The 15,916-nt window shown below is 51.5% G+C and overlaps 1 protein-coding gene across 1 annotated transcript in view; it reads left to right on the top strand.

Annotated features, from left to right (window-relative positions):
- ft (cadherin-related tumor suppressor fat) overlaps positions 1-15,916 on the top strand; it is a 117,163-nt gene that overhangs the window by 24,885 nt on the left and 76,362 nt on the right. Inside the window, exons 2-3 of the mRNA XM_072287500.1 lie at positions 9,604-9,741; positions 14,112-15,434. Coding sequence (XP_072143601.1) covers positions 9,604-9,741; positions 14,112-15,434 — 1,461 coding nt within the window. The remainder of the gene's footprint in view (positions 1-9,603; positions 9,742-14,111; positions 15,435-15,916) is intronic.

A 15,916-nucleotide genomic window follows, 5' to 3' on the forward strand; every position in this document is an offset into this window, starting at 1 on the left:
CGCTGTTCGAATCCGGCCGTAGGACAATTTTATTAATTTATTGAAGAGACCACAATTTCGCCATCAGGGCGAAACAAGTGCGACAGCAACATGTTGGAATATTACACGAAGCCTTATTATAGTGGCAGTATGAATCGCAGTAAACATAAGCTGGCTAAGACGCATGACGTGACGTTGCGCAGACACATATGGACAGAAACAACCCGACGACCGCGAGCACCATCGACTAGAACTACTTGTCTCCCCTTATGTCGGCCTCGCATTCCAGTACAGCGGCATGCTCACGGCGGACACGATGTGCGTCCGCTTCGCGCTTTTCGAACTGCAGGGTTCTGTCGGCGTTGTCGCTTCGCCTCCAAGTTTCCGCAGCGCCTCGTCTGGGCGCTGCCGGCGCTGAGCTGCAGCGTGTGCCGCACACGCAGCTGCACGTTCTTCCTGCGCCTGGATCACGGCCGTGGTCCAGACGCATATGCGGGCCCTCCTTGCTTCGGTGCGATTAACGTTTCACGGGGCGCTTCTCGGCTAGCCTCCTGACAATTACCGCGGGGAGACGCGTGTTTGCGCGTTGCGAAGGACGCGGTGCTTCGCTGCAGGAACCACGCTCTGACAGGCATTGCTATGCGGCTATCTACGTGTGCGAAAACGATGGCACAAGCTGGCAGGGTCGGCATAGCTGGGTTACAATTCGCTCCAGAAAGCAAAGCTATCCAACCTGAGGCCTTAGAATGCAGCGGCTTCTGTGCATAAGTCTGTATGATTGGAACACGAACACGCCTAGACATACTTCTTTACCCGCGTTTAAATTCTGACACAAAGGGAAAAGCGCACTGTTAATGTCAGTAGTGTCATTCAGAAAGCGCATTTAAACTAAAGAAAACTGTATTTTTATGTGTATGTTATCGACGAAGGCGAAAGATCATGGAGTGTTCGTATAACTGATTTGCAATAAAACGCACCGAGCGCCTCAGTGCGCTGGATTGCAAACGAGAAATGCTTAGGGATGCTTAGGTCCCCTACGTTGTCCTTGGTGTCAGTGTTTATATATATATATATATATATATATATATATATATATATATCTATCACGCGCGTTATACACCTTTTACTGGTCGCATAACAAACTGATTTCTGTGATCAATGTGCACACCGTAATTCTCACCCAGCGCTTGGCGTAGCATGTCAGGCCATGAGAGTATGGTGCTGGCTACGGGTGAATGTAGCCTTGCAAAGGCACGTCGACTATCGCTCCGCGTGAACGTCTCCTCTTGAAATGCGGGGATATGAACATGCCACAGAGTTAAGTGCAGCGCGAGCCGGTCTAGCGCTAATAAGTGCCCTCAGATCAAAGCGATTATTAACAAAATATTTAGAATGCTACCACTTAACTGCGTTCACCCCGTACCCAATGAGTTTACAAGTTTTTCTTTCTGAATTGGAATGGGCAACCCGTCTATGCGTGACTCTTGCGGAAGCAAAGATGCTATTGACCACGTCTCATGCACTTACTTGTCCCTGGTGCGATATCGAGCGTGAACCTCTCGGAGAGCATTAAACCCGTTAGACTCGAGAGTGTTTTCGGTAACGAAGACCCTTGGACTGCAGCCGTGCGCGTCGCTAGTGCAGAAAGCAACTATCTGCGCGACCGTTTATTGAGTTGCTGGGTATCTTCGCGTACTTGTGCGCGCTATTCATGAGTGCTCCTTCATTCCTTTTCTTTATCTTTTAGTTCGTTTATCTCCTTACCCCAGTGCAGGATAGCAAACCGGGCGTGCGTTTGGTTAACGTCCCTGTCTTTCCAATCTCACTGCTATACTCTGCTACTACTACCTCTCTATTACTTGCAGAACGTCACCGCTGGCTTATAGATCGGCGTATAATGATCGGACATAGCAAGCACGAGCCTTCCACCCCCCCCCCCTCCATTTATCTGTTAGTATGCGACCTTCCCAGGTCCTCCTCCCTCTTTCCTCTCTCTCCCCGCCGGGCCCGGTCCAAATAAGTGCCCTCTCCGAAAAAAAAAAGAAAAAAAGAAGAAAAAGAAAAATCTGGCTACGCCAGAGGTCGCAAATAATACTGCTGCTGCTTAAACGAATAATCGCTATCAGCATTTGTTCAGGCAAATTGTCTACAGACATAGAATCAAGCTATCTACAGACGTTCTGTTGACTACTTGATTGATTGACTGATTGATTGGTTGATTGATTGGTTCTTGATTGATGGTTTTTTTTGTCATGCATAAGGCATCCTGTAGCCGGTAGTTGATTAAATGTTGCAGTACCGTATGCCTACAGACTCAATAGACAACAGTGCATGGGCTTCCAACCTCGCAGGGACTTATAGCTCACACATTTTTTTAGGATACCTCGTGAATCGTAAGTATATATGCCCCATATGAAATTTGAAAAGAAACTTTGTATAAAACTTCTAAGGGGCTGAACTTTTTGCAACAGGCCAGCTCAAACTCCCACTGAGCTGCACGTATTAGGGAAGGCAAGAGTGGGCTCTCTTCCGTGAGCTTATTAACACGCGCTCTCCGTCGCCATGCTGGCGTCTCTCTCTCTCTCTTTTTTTTTTTTATGCATGCTATGTTTTTAGCTCCCGTTGACGGCGGCTTTCAAGTGACCTTTAGCCAGAAGTCAAAGCCGTTATCCGGGCACTCAAACGACAAGTTGCGAGAACAAAACGAGTTCATTCGGCCAACCAGTCAAAACTTTGAAAAATGCGTTCTCTGGCCCCCAATCCTTTGTACTTTGTACACACGATAGTTACCGCCCAAGCAAGTTAAAAACAATATTGCTTCCGAGTTCTCCCTAATGTTTGCTCACAATATCACTCAAGCTGTAACTTCTAGTACGCTTAAGCTTTAGTTGTCCTTTCCAATAGCGACGTTCAAAAGGCTTCCTTGTCATCTTTTGGCGCTGATCGCTGAAAGCCAGCGATCCGCGAGTTCGCGTCGCGGGTTCTGCGTCGCCTCGAGAGATGACGCCACGCTGCGTGGAGCCTCCTTCAGGCGCTTCTGCCCGCCGAGGTGGCTTAGCGGTTATGTCGCCCTGCTAAGCACGAGGTCGCGGGATTGGATCCCGGCCGCGGCGGCCGCATTTCGATGGAGGCGAAATGCTAGGACGCCCGTGGTCCCGGGCATTGTAGGCATGTAAAAGATGCCCTGGTGGTGAAAATTAATCCGGAGTCCCCCACTACGGCATGCTTCATAATCAAATCGTTGTTTTGGCACGTAAAACCCCAGAATTCAAATCATTCTTCTTCTAGCTGGGCGCAGTGCGCTCTGTCTCCCTGACGTCTTTGCCTGCCTGTCATGCGGTCTTCAGCCGGTTTTCTTCTTCTAGCTGGGCAGCGTCCATGTAGACCAGTACACAGTGTGGCGTAGTGCGGTGTGGTATGGTGGGGTGTGCCGTGGCGAACATGCACTACACCCATTTTAAGATTGTGGCTATAGTATCATCTCCAACCAATCTGCTTTGCCGGTTGCCATTTCATGCTTACATCTACTCTCGATTACAGTAGAGACAGCAATTTTCTTTCTTTTTTCTGAACGCGTAGGTTGTTGAATCTGCGAACGAAGGAAATAACGGAGGAGGAGGTAGAAGCTCGAGGCGGGAGGGCGCGTGTTGCGGGCCGCACGCAAGCCGAGTGGGGAGGGAGGGGGAGAAAAAAAAAAGGGAGAAAAAAAAAAAAACAACTTGTGACTTCCAATTTGGGAGAACCGAGGGAGAACAAAGTTTATCAGGAGGACAAGAAGTTAATGGATGACTGCGGTTCAGATGACTGATGGTGGGACGCGCCGAGGCAACCCCCCTCTCTCTTTCTTGCCTCCTCTCTCACTGCGCCGCTCGTATTCCACTTTAATCTCGCCGGATACCTGATTGTTTCTTTATTTATGCATTTTTACTTCACCGCGGCTGCTGCTTATCTCGGCTTTGTTTGTTCTTACATCTAGGGTTTATTAGAGACTCGAAATTGACCAAAGAAGGAGGCAATTACGCCTCGCGGCCCTGCAGCGAGCTATAGCGCGCGCGTCCGAGCGCCTTCGCTCCTCTCAAAGGAGCGGCTGTCCGGCCCGGCCGCCGGGGATACCACGGCGAGGAGAAGGGAACATATAGTGGAGAGTGAGAGGTTGCATAGCGCGCGAGCGTATAAGGTGCAGACGGTTCGCGCTAAGTAGCCTTTCATGCAGCCTGACGCACACGGGGTCGTGGGTAAGGCAGGCACCTGTTGGAACAACACCGACGAAAGGGCGCACCGACAAAACATAGAGTTACTGTATATGCTACCGTAGGTAGCTACCTGCGGTAGCACATACAGTAACTCTAACAAAACAGACCTCGAGAAAAAGTCGCGCGAGCACACTGCCCGTCAACGAGAGAGCGATGGGACGGAACAGCACCTCACTATAGGGCACACGAAAAGACAGGATCTGGGTCGTAAGTACGTTACGCAAGGACCCAGAGAGGAAAAGATTGCATTCGCGAAGTTGTGATCGTTATATATGTGCCACGCCGACAAAGACACACACGGATTTGCCCGACAGACGGACAGAGGATGCGAACTGCGTTAGTTCCGAAGACCAGTAAAAAAATAATAATAAGACAGAAAGCTTGGTGTGATGCGGAGTGTATAGGGCGTGCAGCGCGTGTATGAATAAATCGCCGTTCAGAACTCTTTCAGGCAATCCACTGTGAGAAATCAGTGTATAATCGTAGCGAATATGTGAATGTCGCGGACAAGGGATTGAAAGCCAGTGACAAGGAAGGGATAGAAAAAAGTCCGGAGAGTTCATATAATGTGAGATGTTGAAGAGCGAGATAATGTTTAGTGATAAATAAGGACAGAAAGGCCGGCCTGATGCATTCCTCTGCCCAGCTATATAATAGTCCACACTGGGGAAAAGGGAAGCGAGATTGAGAGGTATTATGGGTGACGACGAGGACAGAAGAAACAGGCGAAGCATACGGCGAGCTGGTCGACTCAAAAGTCCACAGAGTTTGAACTCATGTTCCTTCAGAAATAAAATGAGGTCTGTATAGCTAGCAAACTGGACTCGCCGTCTGACCCAGAATAATTTTCTCTGAGAACCGCAGGTTGTCGAGACGGGCAAGAGCAGTCGCCGACGTCTGTTGGCCGCGCATGTATTCAGGGCGAACACACGGTATACGGTCCACTCAGTTCGATCACACGTGTCACGACCTTTTCGCTGTCCCAAGTGTTTTGAGACTGGACCACGTGAGTCCTACGCTCAAGAAACCCTGTGTGCTGCCGGCGATACGGTAGTACTCGCCAGTATGAAGCCTGTGACGCTTACTCCACGAAATGTGGCAACTGCTGCAGAGCCCGAAAATACGTTGTTGAAGCACTCTTATTATAGTATATTTCTGGCTTCATCGGATACAGTATGCTATGCCTGTTTCAGCAGGTAGGTTCTCGCTAGGTTAGGCGAGGTCCTCGACAGGAAGCGACTTGAGCTGGTCGGTGGATCGGTCCCATCATCAGAGCTTCATAAGGAAGTCCAGTGTGGCCCGCGTATAATTGAAACCTAGCAACTTTTTTTTATTTGTTTTCGACTCTCTGTGGTAATTTGCTCGCGCATTCAAGCGAAGCGATCGGTGCATACTGCGCAGCGACCACACGAGTAGTCGCCGAGTGAGCGAGTGCAACCCGCTATCGTCTTCGCCAAGCGTTCGTGAGGTCGCATCTAAGCAAACAAGTTCGTGGTAAAGTCCCATTTTCGTGTGGCCTGCATGTACGTACCTCCGCCTTCAAATATTTGTACAATAAGCTGGACAAATTGAGAAAAATATGACTGAAATCGTTCCGGACGAGCGCACGCAGAAGCAATTTTAATAATTATAATGCTCACTTCATCGTGAATATTTGCCCTCATTTAAAAAAAAAACAATTACCTAAATTTACATACGCCTATTTCCGGTGTTTACAAAGCTGGGAATAATTACCCGCTCGTTGCTCAGATGCGGTCTTCCGACGCCGGTCCTTTTCTACTCGGTTCTTTATTATCCAAATGTACGGCCGTATAGCTCAATGCAGGTGAGTCTCCTTAACGTATACGTATATTACACCGTACCATGGTTAACTCTTCTTTTTTATTTGCTGTAGCGCTAAACGAATTACTGCGATAATATGTATCGCGTATGTAACGCAGCCTCTTCGCAAATATAGAACCATTGTTTCCATCTTTGACCGCGTGTCTGTAGTTATTTCGCGTTGTTCTATTTCAAGATCCACAAAGTACATCTGGTTGTATCGCTCCCTTCCACAATTTGCACTTCAAACTAGCGGCTGCCTTTCGGTCACTCGGACAGCTCCCGAAACACTTCTTTCGTGGTTCTGATGACAGCCCTTGTGTGCCGTCCGAATTGCGTTAAATAACTACATAATGCCTACAGGTTTCTGTGTCTAAAACTTTTTTTTTGTATAAAATAGACTATACACGAATTGGTGGCAAAAATGTTTGTCGTGCTTTAACACTGGAAATACTCATACTACACACGTTGGACACCTCGCAGAACGTTGATATATAGCGACAACTTTATGTTCTTGTTCTTTACGCAAATGGTCATTTAGATTGCAATTAGCTACCCAAAAATTTTGGTGACAGCCCTTCCCGGAGCGCGCCTCGCTCCACAATCTAAAAAAAATTTCTGGGGTTTTACGTGCCAATACCACGATTTGATTATAAGGCACGCCGTAGTGAGGGACCCCGGATTAATTTTGTCCACCTGGGGTTCTTTAACGTGCACCCAATTCACGGTACATGGACGTTTTCGCAGTTAACATCCATCAAAATGTGGCCGCCGCGGCCGGGATTCGATCCCGCGCTCTCGGGCCTATATTAGCACGACGCCATAGCGACTACGCCATCACGGCGGGTCTCCACGTTCTAGCCAGTTATACTTACGGCGTTTAAATTATGCAATTAAAGAAAATCTCTTCTCGTTGACCTGTTGACTGGAAAATTTCTTCTGCCGCAATCTGTTCCGGTTGCGTCCGGTTTCTTTCATTCGTGAAATATCTTACTATTGCGTACTTCAGTTGTCAAGGTTTCTAGCTGAATTTCCGTCTTGCCCGGACTCGAATTTATCACTGCATCCTATCGGCATTGCACCTGTGGGCACGTATTCAGAGCAGTGCATATATTGGAATCTCCCGATGGTTCCATTTGTCAGTAGTTGTATACACGTATATTATATTACCCTCATTCCTACCGCATCTGCTGTCAGAGGTTATAAATGTATCTTTGATGAATGAATGAGTGAATTTTGTTTCCACGAGGGTGGCGCTAAACGTGTAAGTAAAGTAAGTTGACTAATTAAACGGCGTCGTGGTTTCATCGCACTGCACGCGCAGTTGCCGATGCCGTTGCGAGCATCCGCGTGCATACATCGGGACCTCAGCCGCGGCGCAATCGCGCACCCAACAATCCAGAAAGATCAACAGATGCCCGGCCGGAGCAACGCACAGGAACGCTGGCGCGTGACCGCCGCATAGCTCCACTTATAGCAGTGCCGACACGCTGGGTCACGGTAGATAATTTGCTCTCGTTGTTGGCCGCTCGCATAGACCGGTCCCTCAGCTGTGTCCTATCGGAGAACGTCTTTTCTCGTGCACTGCGCGCTACGCCTCACACGGTATAATGTATACAAGGAGCGATAAAAGATCCCGTTATAAGCTCGATCGGCTGCGCAGCTTTTTGCAAGCGTACAGAAAAAAAAAAGCAAGAGTGGTTGATTGCATGCCCAACTTGAACACAAAATATAAGTAAGCCTCGCTGTGCAGAAGCCTGGCAAGCCAGTATGGGCGCAAAAGCAAAAGGCGCGACTGGTGACGCCACACTGGGAATCTGGCGCACCATGTGTCATGTGAACAGTGCGTTGCCCACTTGAAATGTCTGTGAGTGCGAGACCAGGTTGGTTTGCCGACACTTTCATTGTCACTCCCCCAGCGAAAGCTGTGATAGCCAATCAGCCGCTTCTCTGGTTGACGTCCCCGTCTTCTCCCTCTGTTTTGGCTGTGCTGTACACGCCTAAAATGCGCGTGCTTACGAGCAGTTTGAGAACAGCAATACCGACGAAGACTGCAAAACTATCTAAAACACCCAAAGAGGAAGTAAGGGTGCGAGTTATAGGCCGATTTGCACCCTTATTCACTTTTAAGGGTGTAAATTATTTTACAGTGTGCCCGCCGCGATGGTTCAGTGGCTACAGCGTCCGCATTTATATGGGCTCGAAAGCAAAATACGCTCGTGTGCACTTGGATTTAGGTGCACGTTAAAGAACCCTAAATGGTCGAAATTATTTTGGAGCCCTCAGCAATATATATACGCTCATATACAGCCGGCTGTTCAGATTCGGGAACCCCAAGATTTAAACACCGGAGTTTTGTGGACGTATCAACGTCAACTTCCAGCTTGAGCACGCCACAACACGGGTGGTTATGGTGTGAAAGACCAGTTTTCAATATGGCGGGGCTTCTTAGACAATACCACACAAAGGACCACGCGCGCGTCTTCGCGTCGCCTCGCTGTTCGCACCGGTCGATCCTCACCTCGCTTGCGTACACGGCACGGTGCCACACGGCACTAATCCCCGTCTGCTTGCATGTGCCAGGAGCCGACACGTATTTGCAGCAGCACCTCAGGATGTTTACACAACCGAGTCAGGCGCGCCGTGACGTGTTTGCAAGGCTATAGCTTGGGAGGCCGAACTCCACCGAGCGGATTGAATTTCGACCGCACGTGCTCCTCCTCCTAGACGAAAGATGCCCGTCCCGGCGCGGCCTGTTCAAGCACACGCTATGGCCAGCAGGACTCGCTCACTGGCAATGCATACCGTCGGCGGCCGTGACGGAGCAGATGTTTGGACACTCGCACACCGAAGCCTTGGCGGCTCGTTCTTTTCAGACGTCTGAGGACGTCTAGTCGCTTCCGTCGCTGTTTTGCTATTGTTCGCGTTCTCGGTGTACAGGGAGGTTGAGGGGGGGGGGGGGGGGTCTTGTCTTCGTCGTACGTAAATACAACTGTGTGTGTGTATATATATATATATATATATATGTGTGTGTGTGTGTGTGTGTGCGTGTGTGTGTGTGTGTGTGCTCTCGACGTCTTCGCACCGTGAGAGTGCGGCGAGAACTGCGCGGAGGGCGACACCGCAGACAGACGCGCTGCAAATCTTCCGCGAGCAGCAAACGCCTCGGTTAAGTCACTCGCTGCACAAGAGCAGTTGGGATCCAGACCAGTTTTTCAGGACCCGCTGTGTGCGACGCGCCCGCTCCGCCTGTCTGCTGCTCGACGGCCGACAGTAAAACGCGCGGAGACGCGGCGACAAGGGGCGCCGCACGTGCGCTGCCTGCCATGCCCAAGGTTTAACAAACCAGCCGCAGTGCCTCGTAACTGACTTTCAGCCGCTCAGTCAGAAATTCGCGACCGAACACTGCGCGCGCGCGCTCATTTTGAAAAGGAAACGCGCCACTAATGCGGTTTCTGTCGCGACGGTTCTGTGCGGTTGTTTCGTTGCATGGAGCATCCTGTTAACTCAACTCTCTTGTAAACCCATAGTGCCTGCGAGAAACTCGCAGGTTGTCAGCTGCGGCATGAATACGCTGGGAAATGGAGCTCAGGCGATCAAGAAAAACCCAGGGCTTGGCCTCCGAGATCTGGTGGCGCGCACGGGCGCGCGCCGCCAGTTCTCGGAGGGTCGCCTGAACCTCCCTGGGGTCAGGGAGGGTCAGGCGGGGGTCAGGCGACCCCCGCCTGGGTCGCCTGACCGCCCTCTGGGGCGTCGGACGCTGTCTCCGCGTGTTGCACCACGTGGTGTCGCTAATCCGCATGATGCGCTAGAGCCTATGCAGTAAATCCACGATGCGGGCTTCATTGTAGAAGGCTACAGTGCGGGAACCGACCGAGTCAAAGGATACACGCAAAGTTTGTGTGCAAAGTTGCACACATATTGGTCTGCGCGTTGAGCCGCTTGCACAATTCGCAGCGCACCTTTCATGTGATATCACTGCGCCACGATAATATAACTCATATTGAGCATTCCCAGATGTCGTTTCGACGTCCCCGCTGTGAGGTATAGCTGTCGCGGGTATAGTCTGCTACTAATGATGTATAATGAGGGAGAGACACGACGTCTGTGTGCAGCTACTGATGCGATGTCACTGCACTTGCTTTCACTTGACAGCAACTAAAGTCGCCTTAAAGAGTGATGGGAAAGCATTCACTTAAGAATGACGAGGCTCATTCCACGACAGGGAGGCGGCTACATTGACACTCGTAACGATTCTCGCTCTGGGTAACTATACTCGAACGGAGCAAAGGTAAATTGAAGGAAAATGCGCTGAGAATATAAAAATAATTCTGCCATATATGTATACTCAATGTGCGCCATGGTTTCGTCGCAATGTGTATATATTTAAGGATGCGCGCGGCCACGCGAAAGTGTCCACGCGTAAACGCCATGTCGTGTAGAGAGCCTATATAGACACTGGAGTGCGCCAAACAAAAATTTTCGCTTTGTAAAAAGTCTAGGACACTCCGACACACACACACACACACACACACACACACACACACACACACACACACACACACACACACACACACACACACACACACACACACACACACACACACACACACACACACACACACACACACACACACACACACACACACACACACACACACACACACACACACACACACACACACACACACACACACACACACACACACACACACACACACACACACACACACACACACACACACACACACACACACACACACACACACACACACACACACACACACACACACACACACACACACACACACACACACACACACACACACACACACACACACACACACACACACACACACACACACACACACACACACACACACACACACACACACACACACACACACACACACACACACACACACACACACACACACACACACACACACACACACACACACACACACACACACACACACACACACACACACACACACACACACACACACACACACACACACACACACACACACACACACACACACACACACACACACACACACACACACACACACACACACACACACACACACACACACACACACACACACACACACACACACACACACACACACACACACACACACACACACACACACAACAACAACAACAACAACAACAACAACAACAACAACAACAACAACAACAACAACAACAACAACAACAACAAAAGACACGCTCCTTCGTCATCAGTTCAACTAACTTCCTGGGCGCATTCTTTTCGCTCACGCAGCTGGGATAGCCTTCGACCCCCTTTTTTTTCGTCATGCCGTCTTGTAAAACATGCCCGCAATTTCCTGAACGAAGGAGCAAGCTAAACAAAGAAAACTCGGACCAAGAACAAAATCGGGGAAGGTTAGAAATCACCCACGCGCGTTTCCTAAACACGTGTTCGGAGTTACGTGCAGAGGAGGAGGAGTACGGGTCTACAGACATCCTTTTAGGCGGGAGAGCCCGCGCGGCGGTGGCGGCAATGCGTGTTTGGGCAATCATGAGATCGCTTTGCATCGGCAATGTCGTGACCAGCTCGGGCCACGCAACCAGCCGAGGCTCGGCGTCTCTCTCGCTGCCCACTAGCGGCGGCAAGCCTGGGTTTACCGGCAGGTCGGGCTTTGGGAGGAGCGGAGTGGTGGCGGTGGTGCCGAGGCACGAGACATGCCGTCTCTGATGAACACCTGTCACTCATCGGCGCGCGGCGGTCGCGGCGGTGGTGGTAGTCGCCGCGCCGGCGCCGCGCTGCGCGCCCGAGCGAAACCCGTGCGCCGCGAGCGTAGTAATTGTATGTGCGCGCGTAATGCGTGTACTGTACGCGTGCTCATAAGAAGCGAGGGGACCGCCTCTCTTGCCGTTTGTTTCTTCCTCTGTTCCGGAGGAGAGGGCGCTGACACTCCGCCGTGCGCGTCTCTTGCTGCACGGGTATACGAAGGGTGCGCGCCCGCTATGTGCATGCATATACACGGACACACCGTGCTAGCGTACACGTCTGTGTGTTGTTCTTCGTTGTCCCTTTAAGTGCACGCGTGTGTTTGTGTGTGTAACCTCGGTCTTGCGCGTGTGAGCGTGCATGCATGTATGCTTGAAAGGAAGAACGAGATAGAGTTGTGCGTGAGTGTGTGTGCGCGTTCGTGCCCCACAAACGCAAAAAGCCAGCGCTACCTCTATTATGAGTGCCGAGAATACTTTCCGCCCGCCCTGCATTGTACTACAACACTGCGGCAATGTGGCATTAGGGTGTGTCATTTGAACCGATTCCAAACCATTCGAACTCGCACAGGCGGTGATTGTTCATTCGTGGCAATACGTCTCGCGCGCCCTGCAGTATATGTGGCGTTTTTCCTCGTTCGGGTGGCTGAAATGGGTCCGTTCGTCGTCGCTGATGACAGGTCTGCCATATGCGCCGTCACGGAAAGGTCGAAGGAAAACGTGTGGCCTCGTTTCTACTTTCTCTGTCTTACAGATGTATGATTTGCATAAACGCCTCGCTCCACACATGTGGCACATAATGTAAGCTTCGGCGCTTTCTCATGCTCCCATTCACTCCCTATGCCTTTCACCTAAATTACTGGCACTAAGGAGAGTGTTCAATGAGTCGTGCTATTTACTGCATGTTTTGAAACAACGTATACCTGCATGAGTAATGCGCGGTTGTCCTCTCAATACTATACCACCGCTGGCCAATGACGGCCCTGAATAACGCTCCAATTATAAACTGAGGACATCGGGCCATGTCGATTGGACGATAAAAAGGGAGGGTCACGAGGATAAAATCGACAAACCTCGAGCATAAAGTAACTTTCTTCAGAACAGGCGCATGGAACGTGGAAGCGTATGGATCAATAAATATAATATATATATATGTGGCGGCGATACTCATAAACAATAAAAGACTACTCTTTACTTCCTATTTATATAGCATGTCATCCGTAAGTGTGCACAGATGTTTTTCTCTTAGTTTTTTGCAAGTATGCCGCTTCATGCGTTCTTATAATACTCATGTGCGGATGATTCGGATATATTCCGGCAACGAAAGTGCATCGTACACTTATAGCTGACATGGATTTGACAGTGCATGCAAATCTCCACAATCACCCTGTCGTCGAAAGAGAGAGAAATAGACAGAAAGCAAAGAGAGGAAAAGCAGCGAGGCCAACCAGATATGCGTGTGGTTTGCTACCCTACACTGGGGGTAAGGGAAAGAAGGAATAGAAAGAGGAAGAGAGTGAGCACTGAGTGCATGTACGTGGGAGGATCCACAGGGACACTATAAGCGTTCTCTCAAACCGGTGCACTTCAAGTACTGTACTAGAGCACAAATCGCTTTTTGTGCCAGTGACTGACGTGGCCACGGTCATAGCATCTTTGTCTCAAGAGAACGGTCTCGAGTCCAGTCAGCTTAAAGTTGTTCGCAAAAAGAAGTGTTGTACGTTGTCTATCGAGGGCAGATACACAATAGGCGCTGGATCGTTTCCTCGCACCTGCGGGAGTCGCATATCGGGCTCTCGGCCATTCCTATACGACACTCCCAGCCACAAGCGGGACAGTAAAGTTGGTTCGCCGCGGCAAAGGCTAGATGGCAGTTGTAGCAAGGGATCCAGCTTATGCAATCCGCAATTGAAGGCACTTGAACTCCAGGAAGCTTGTGACTTGAATTGTGAATCTGGTCCATGGTGACGAAGAACAAAGTCGCCAATGCAGCGTCGATTTCTTCGAGTGAAAGTGGCATTTTCATTTCTGGTACACGTCGGAACATTCTGCGAGAATACGTCACCTAATTTCTACCACGTATGAATATTCATTATCAATGAATGTGACATTTTACGTTCAATTATTCTGTTACTTGTTTCAGTTTGCTTATCATGCGTTTATCTTTCCTTCGAAATGCTACACGTCGCCATGCCCATGAGGATGTGTTGATGGCTGCGAACGCGTGGGATTGTAGTGGTGTGTATTCTCACTGTTGCCAAAGAGAGACTAATGTTCAGCGTAACTATTGCGCAGGTGGCGGCTCGGCATCCGAACAGCCACGACAGCGAGGGCCAAGACACGGCGCTCGTGGTGGTCTTCGTACGGGAGGCTGGTCGCGCGGCGCCGCTACGCTTTCGGTCCCCGGCCGAGGGTTACAGCTTCTCCATCGACGAAGACGGCGCCCAACCGAGCCTGGGGCGAGAGCTGGGCCGCCTGTCGCTGGAGCGCTCGGACCAGGTTGACCGCGCCCGGTTCTCCATCGTGGACGGAGACCCGCAGGGCTGGTTCCGGCTGGACCCGCTCACCGGAGTCCTCAGCACGGCCGCGCCCCTGGACCGAGAGCGGAGCCAGCGGCTCACTCTGGGCGTCGTTGCCAACACTCTGTCCTTCTTCGCCCGCACCAGTGTCGTGGTCACGCTGCGCGACGTGAACGACAACGCGCCGCGCTTCGCCCAGGCCCTGGTGCGCCTAGGCGTCCCCGAGAGCTGGCCACCAGGCCTCGAACTGTACGTGCCCGACGCGAGCGACGCCGACGACGGGGTAAACGCCGAGCTCGAGTACGCACTCGCCTCGGGGCCCGCGGCCCTGTTTGCCGTGGAGCACGGCAGCGGCATGCTGCGGCTTTTGCAGCCCGTCAGGCTGCAGGCCGGCAAGGAGTTCGCCCTCGAGATGACGGTGAGCGACCGAGGCCAGCCTCGGCTCACGTCGCGTCAGAAGCTCGTGGTGACGGTGCAGGACGTGAATGACCACACACCGACGTTCGAGCGGCCCTCGTACGAGACGTCGTTGCTCGAGTTGACGAGCGTCAACGAGCGGTTCTTCGCGCTGCACGCCTGGGACGCCGACCATGGCGATAATGGACGCGTCTCGTACAAAATCTCGGAGGGCAACGACGAAGGCCGCTTCGGAGTGTTCCCCGATGGCACCGTGTACGTGAAAAAGGCGCTGGACCGCGAGTGGCGCGACCTGTACGCGCTCACGGTTGTGGCGCGAGACCACGGCGAGCCGCCGCGCTCGTCCGCCGTCTCGCTGCTCGTGCACGTGCTCGACGAGAACGACAACGCGCCGGCGTTCGACAACGCCACGTTCACCTTCTCGCTGGCCGAGAACGAGCCGCCAGACACGCACGTCGGCAAGCTGACTGCAGAGGACGGCGACCGGGGGCGCAACGCGGAACTGAGTTTCTCGCTGGCGTCCAACGAGAACGACTTTGTTGTCGATCCGCGCACGGGCTTCGTGCGCTCGCTGCGCTACTTCGACCGCGAGAAGCTGCTCGCACTGACGGGCCACGACTCCATCACCATGGACGCCGTGGTGCTCGACTCCGGCATCACCAGGCTGCGCGGTGAAGCAAAGGTGAGTGTTGACTGCAAAGCCTGTGGGAGCACTGGCGACTTTGTTTCCCATTGCGTCGCGCGTAACCTGCCTCAAGCTCTTGAGCAGTGTGGCAGAGCCTAATTCATGACGATCAACGTATAACTCGAAACTATGACTGCGCGAGCAACTTCTACTTTTATCAGGGTGATCGCATATTGGTACCTCTTCGCAGTACAGACGGCTGCATATTGAGAGACAGCGACTGCAAGCCGAGCTATCGTATGTACCATCTAGCCAGTGATAGCCAGTTCACTCAGTGTGGACCCAAATATAGATCGCCCCGGATATGTATCCACCCGATGAACATCAGACTCGGAATTTGAGCAAAGCATGGTGTTTCTGCCTGGCTTCGTAGCACTGCCCGCGCCTTCGGTAGAGCCAGTGTTGCGCAAAACAGCGCGTAATTCCGCATCTCCACTTCTCCCCGCGGGGACAAAGACATCACCGCAAACCACCACCAC

This window comes from Dermacentor andersoni, chromosome 4, assembly GCF_023375885.2.
Source record: "Dermacentor andersoni chromosome 4, qqDerAnde1_hic_scaffold, whole genome shotgun sequence".
Taxonomy (NCBI): domain Eukaryota; kingdom Metazoa; phylum Arthropoda; class Arachnida; order Ixodida; family Ixodidae; genus Dermacentor; species Dermacentor andersoni.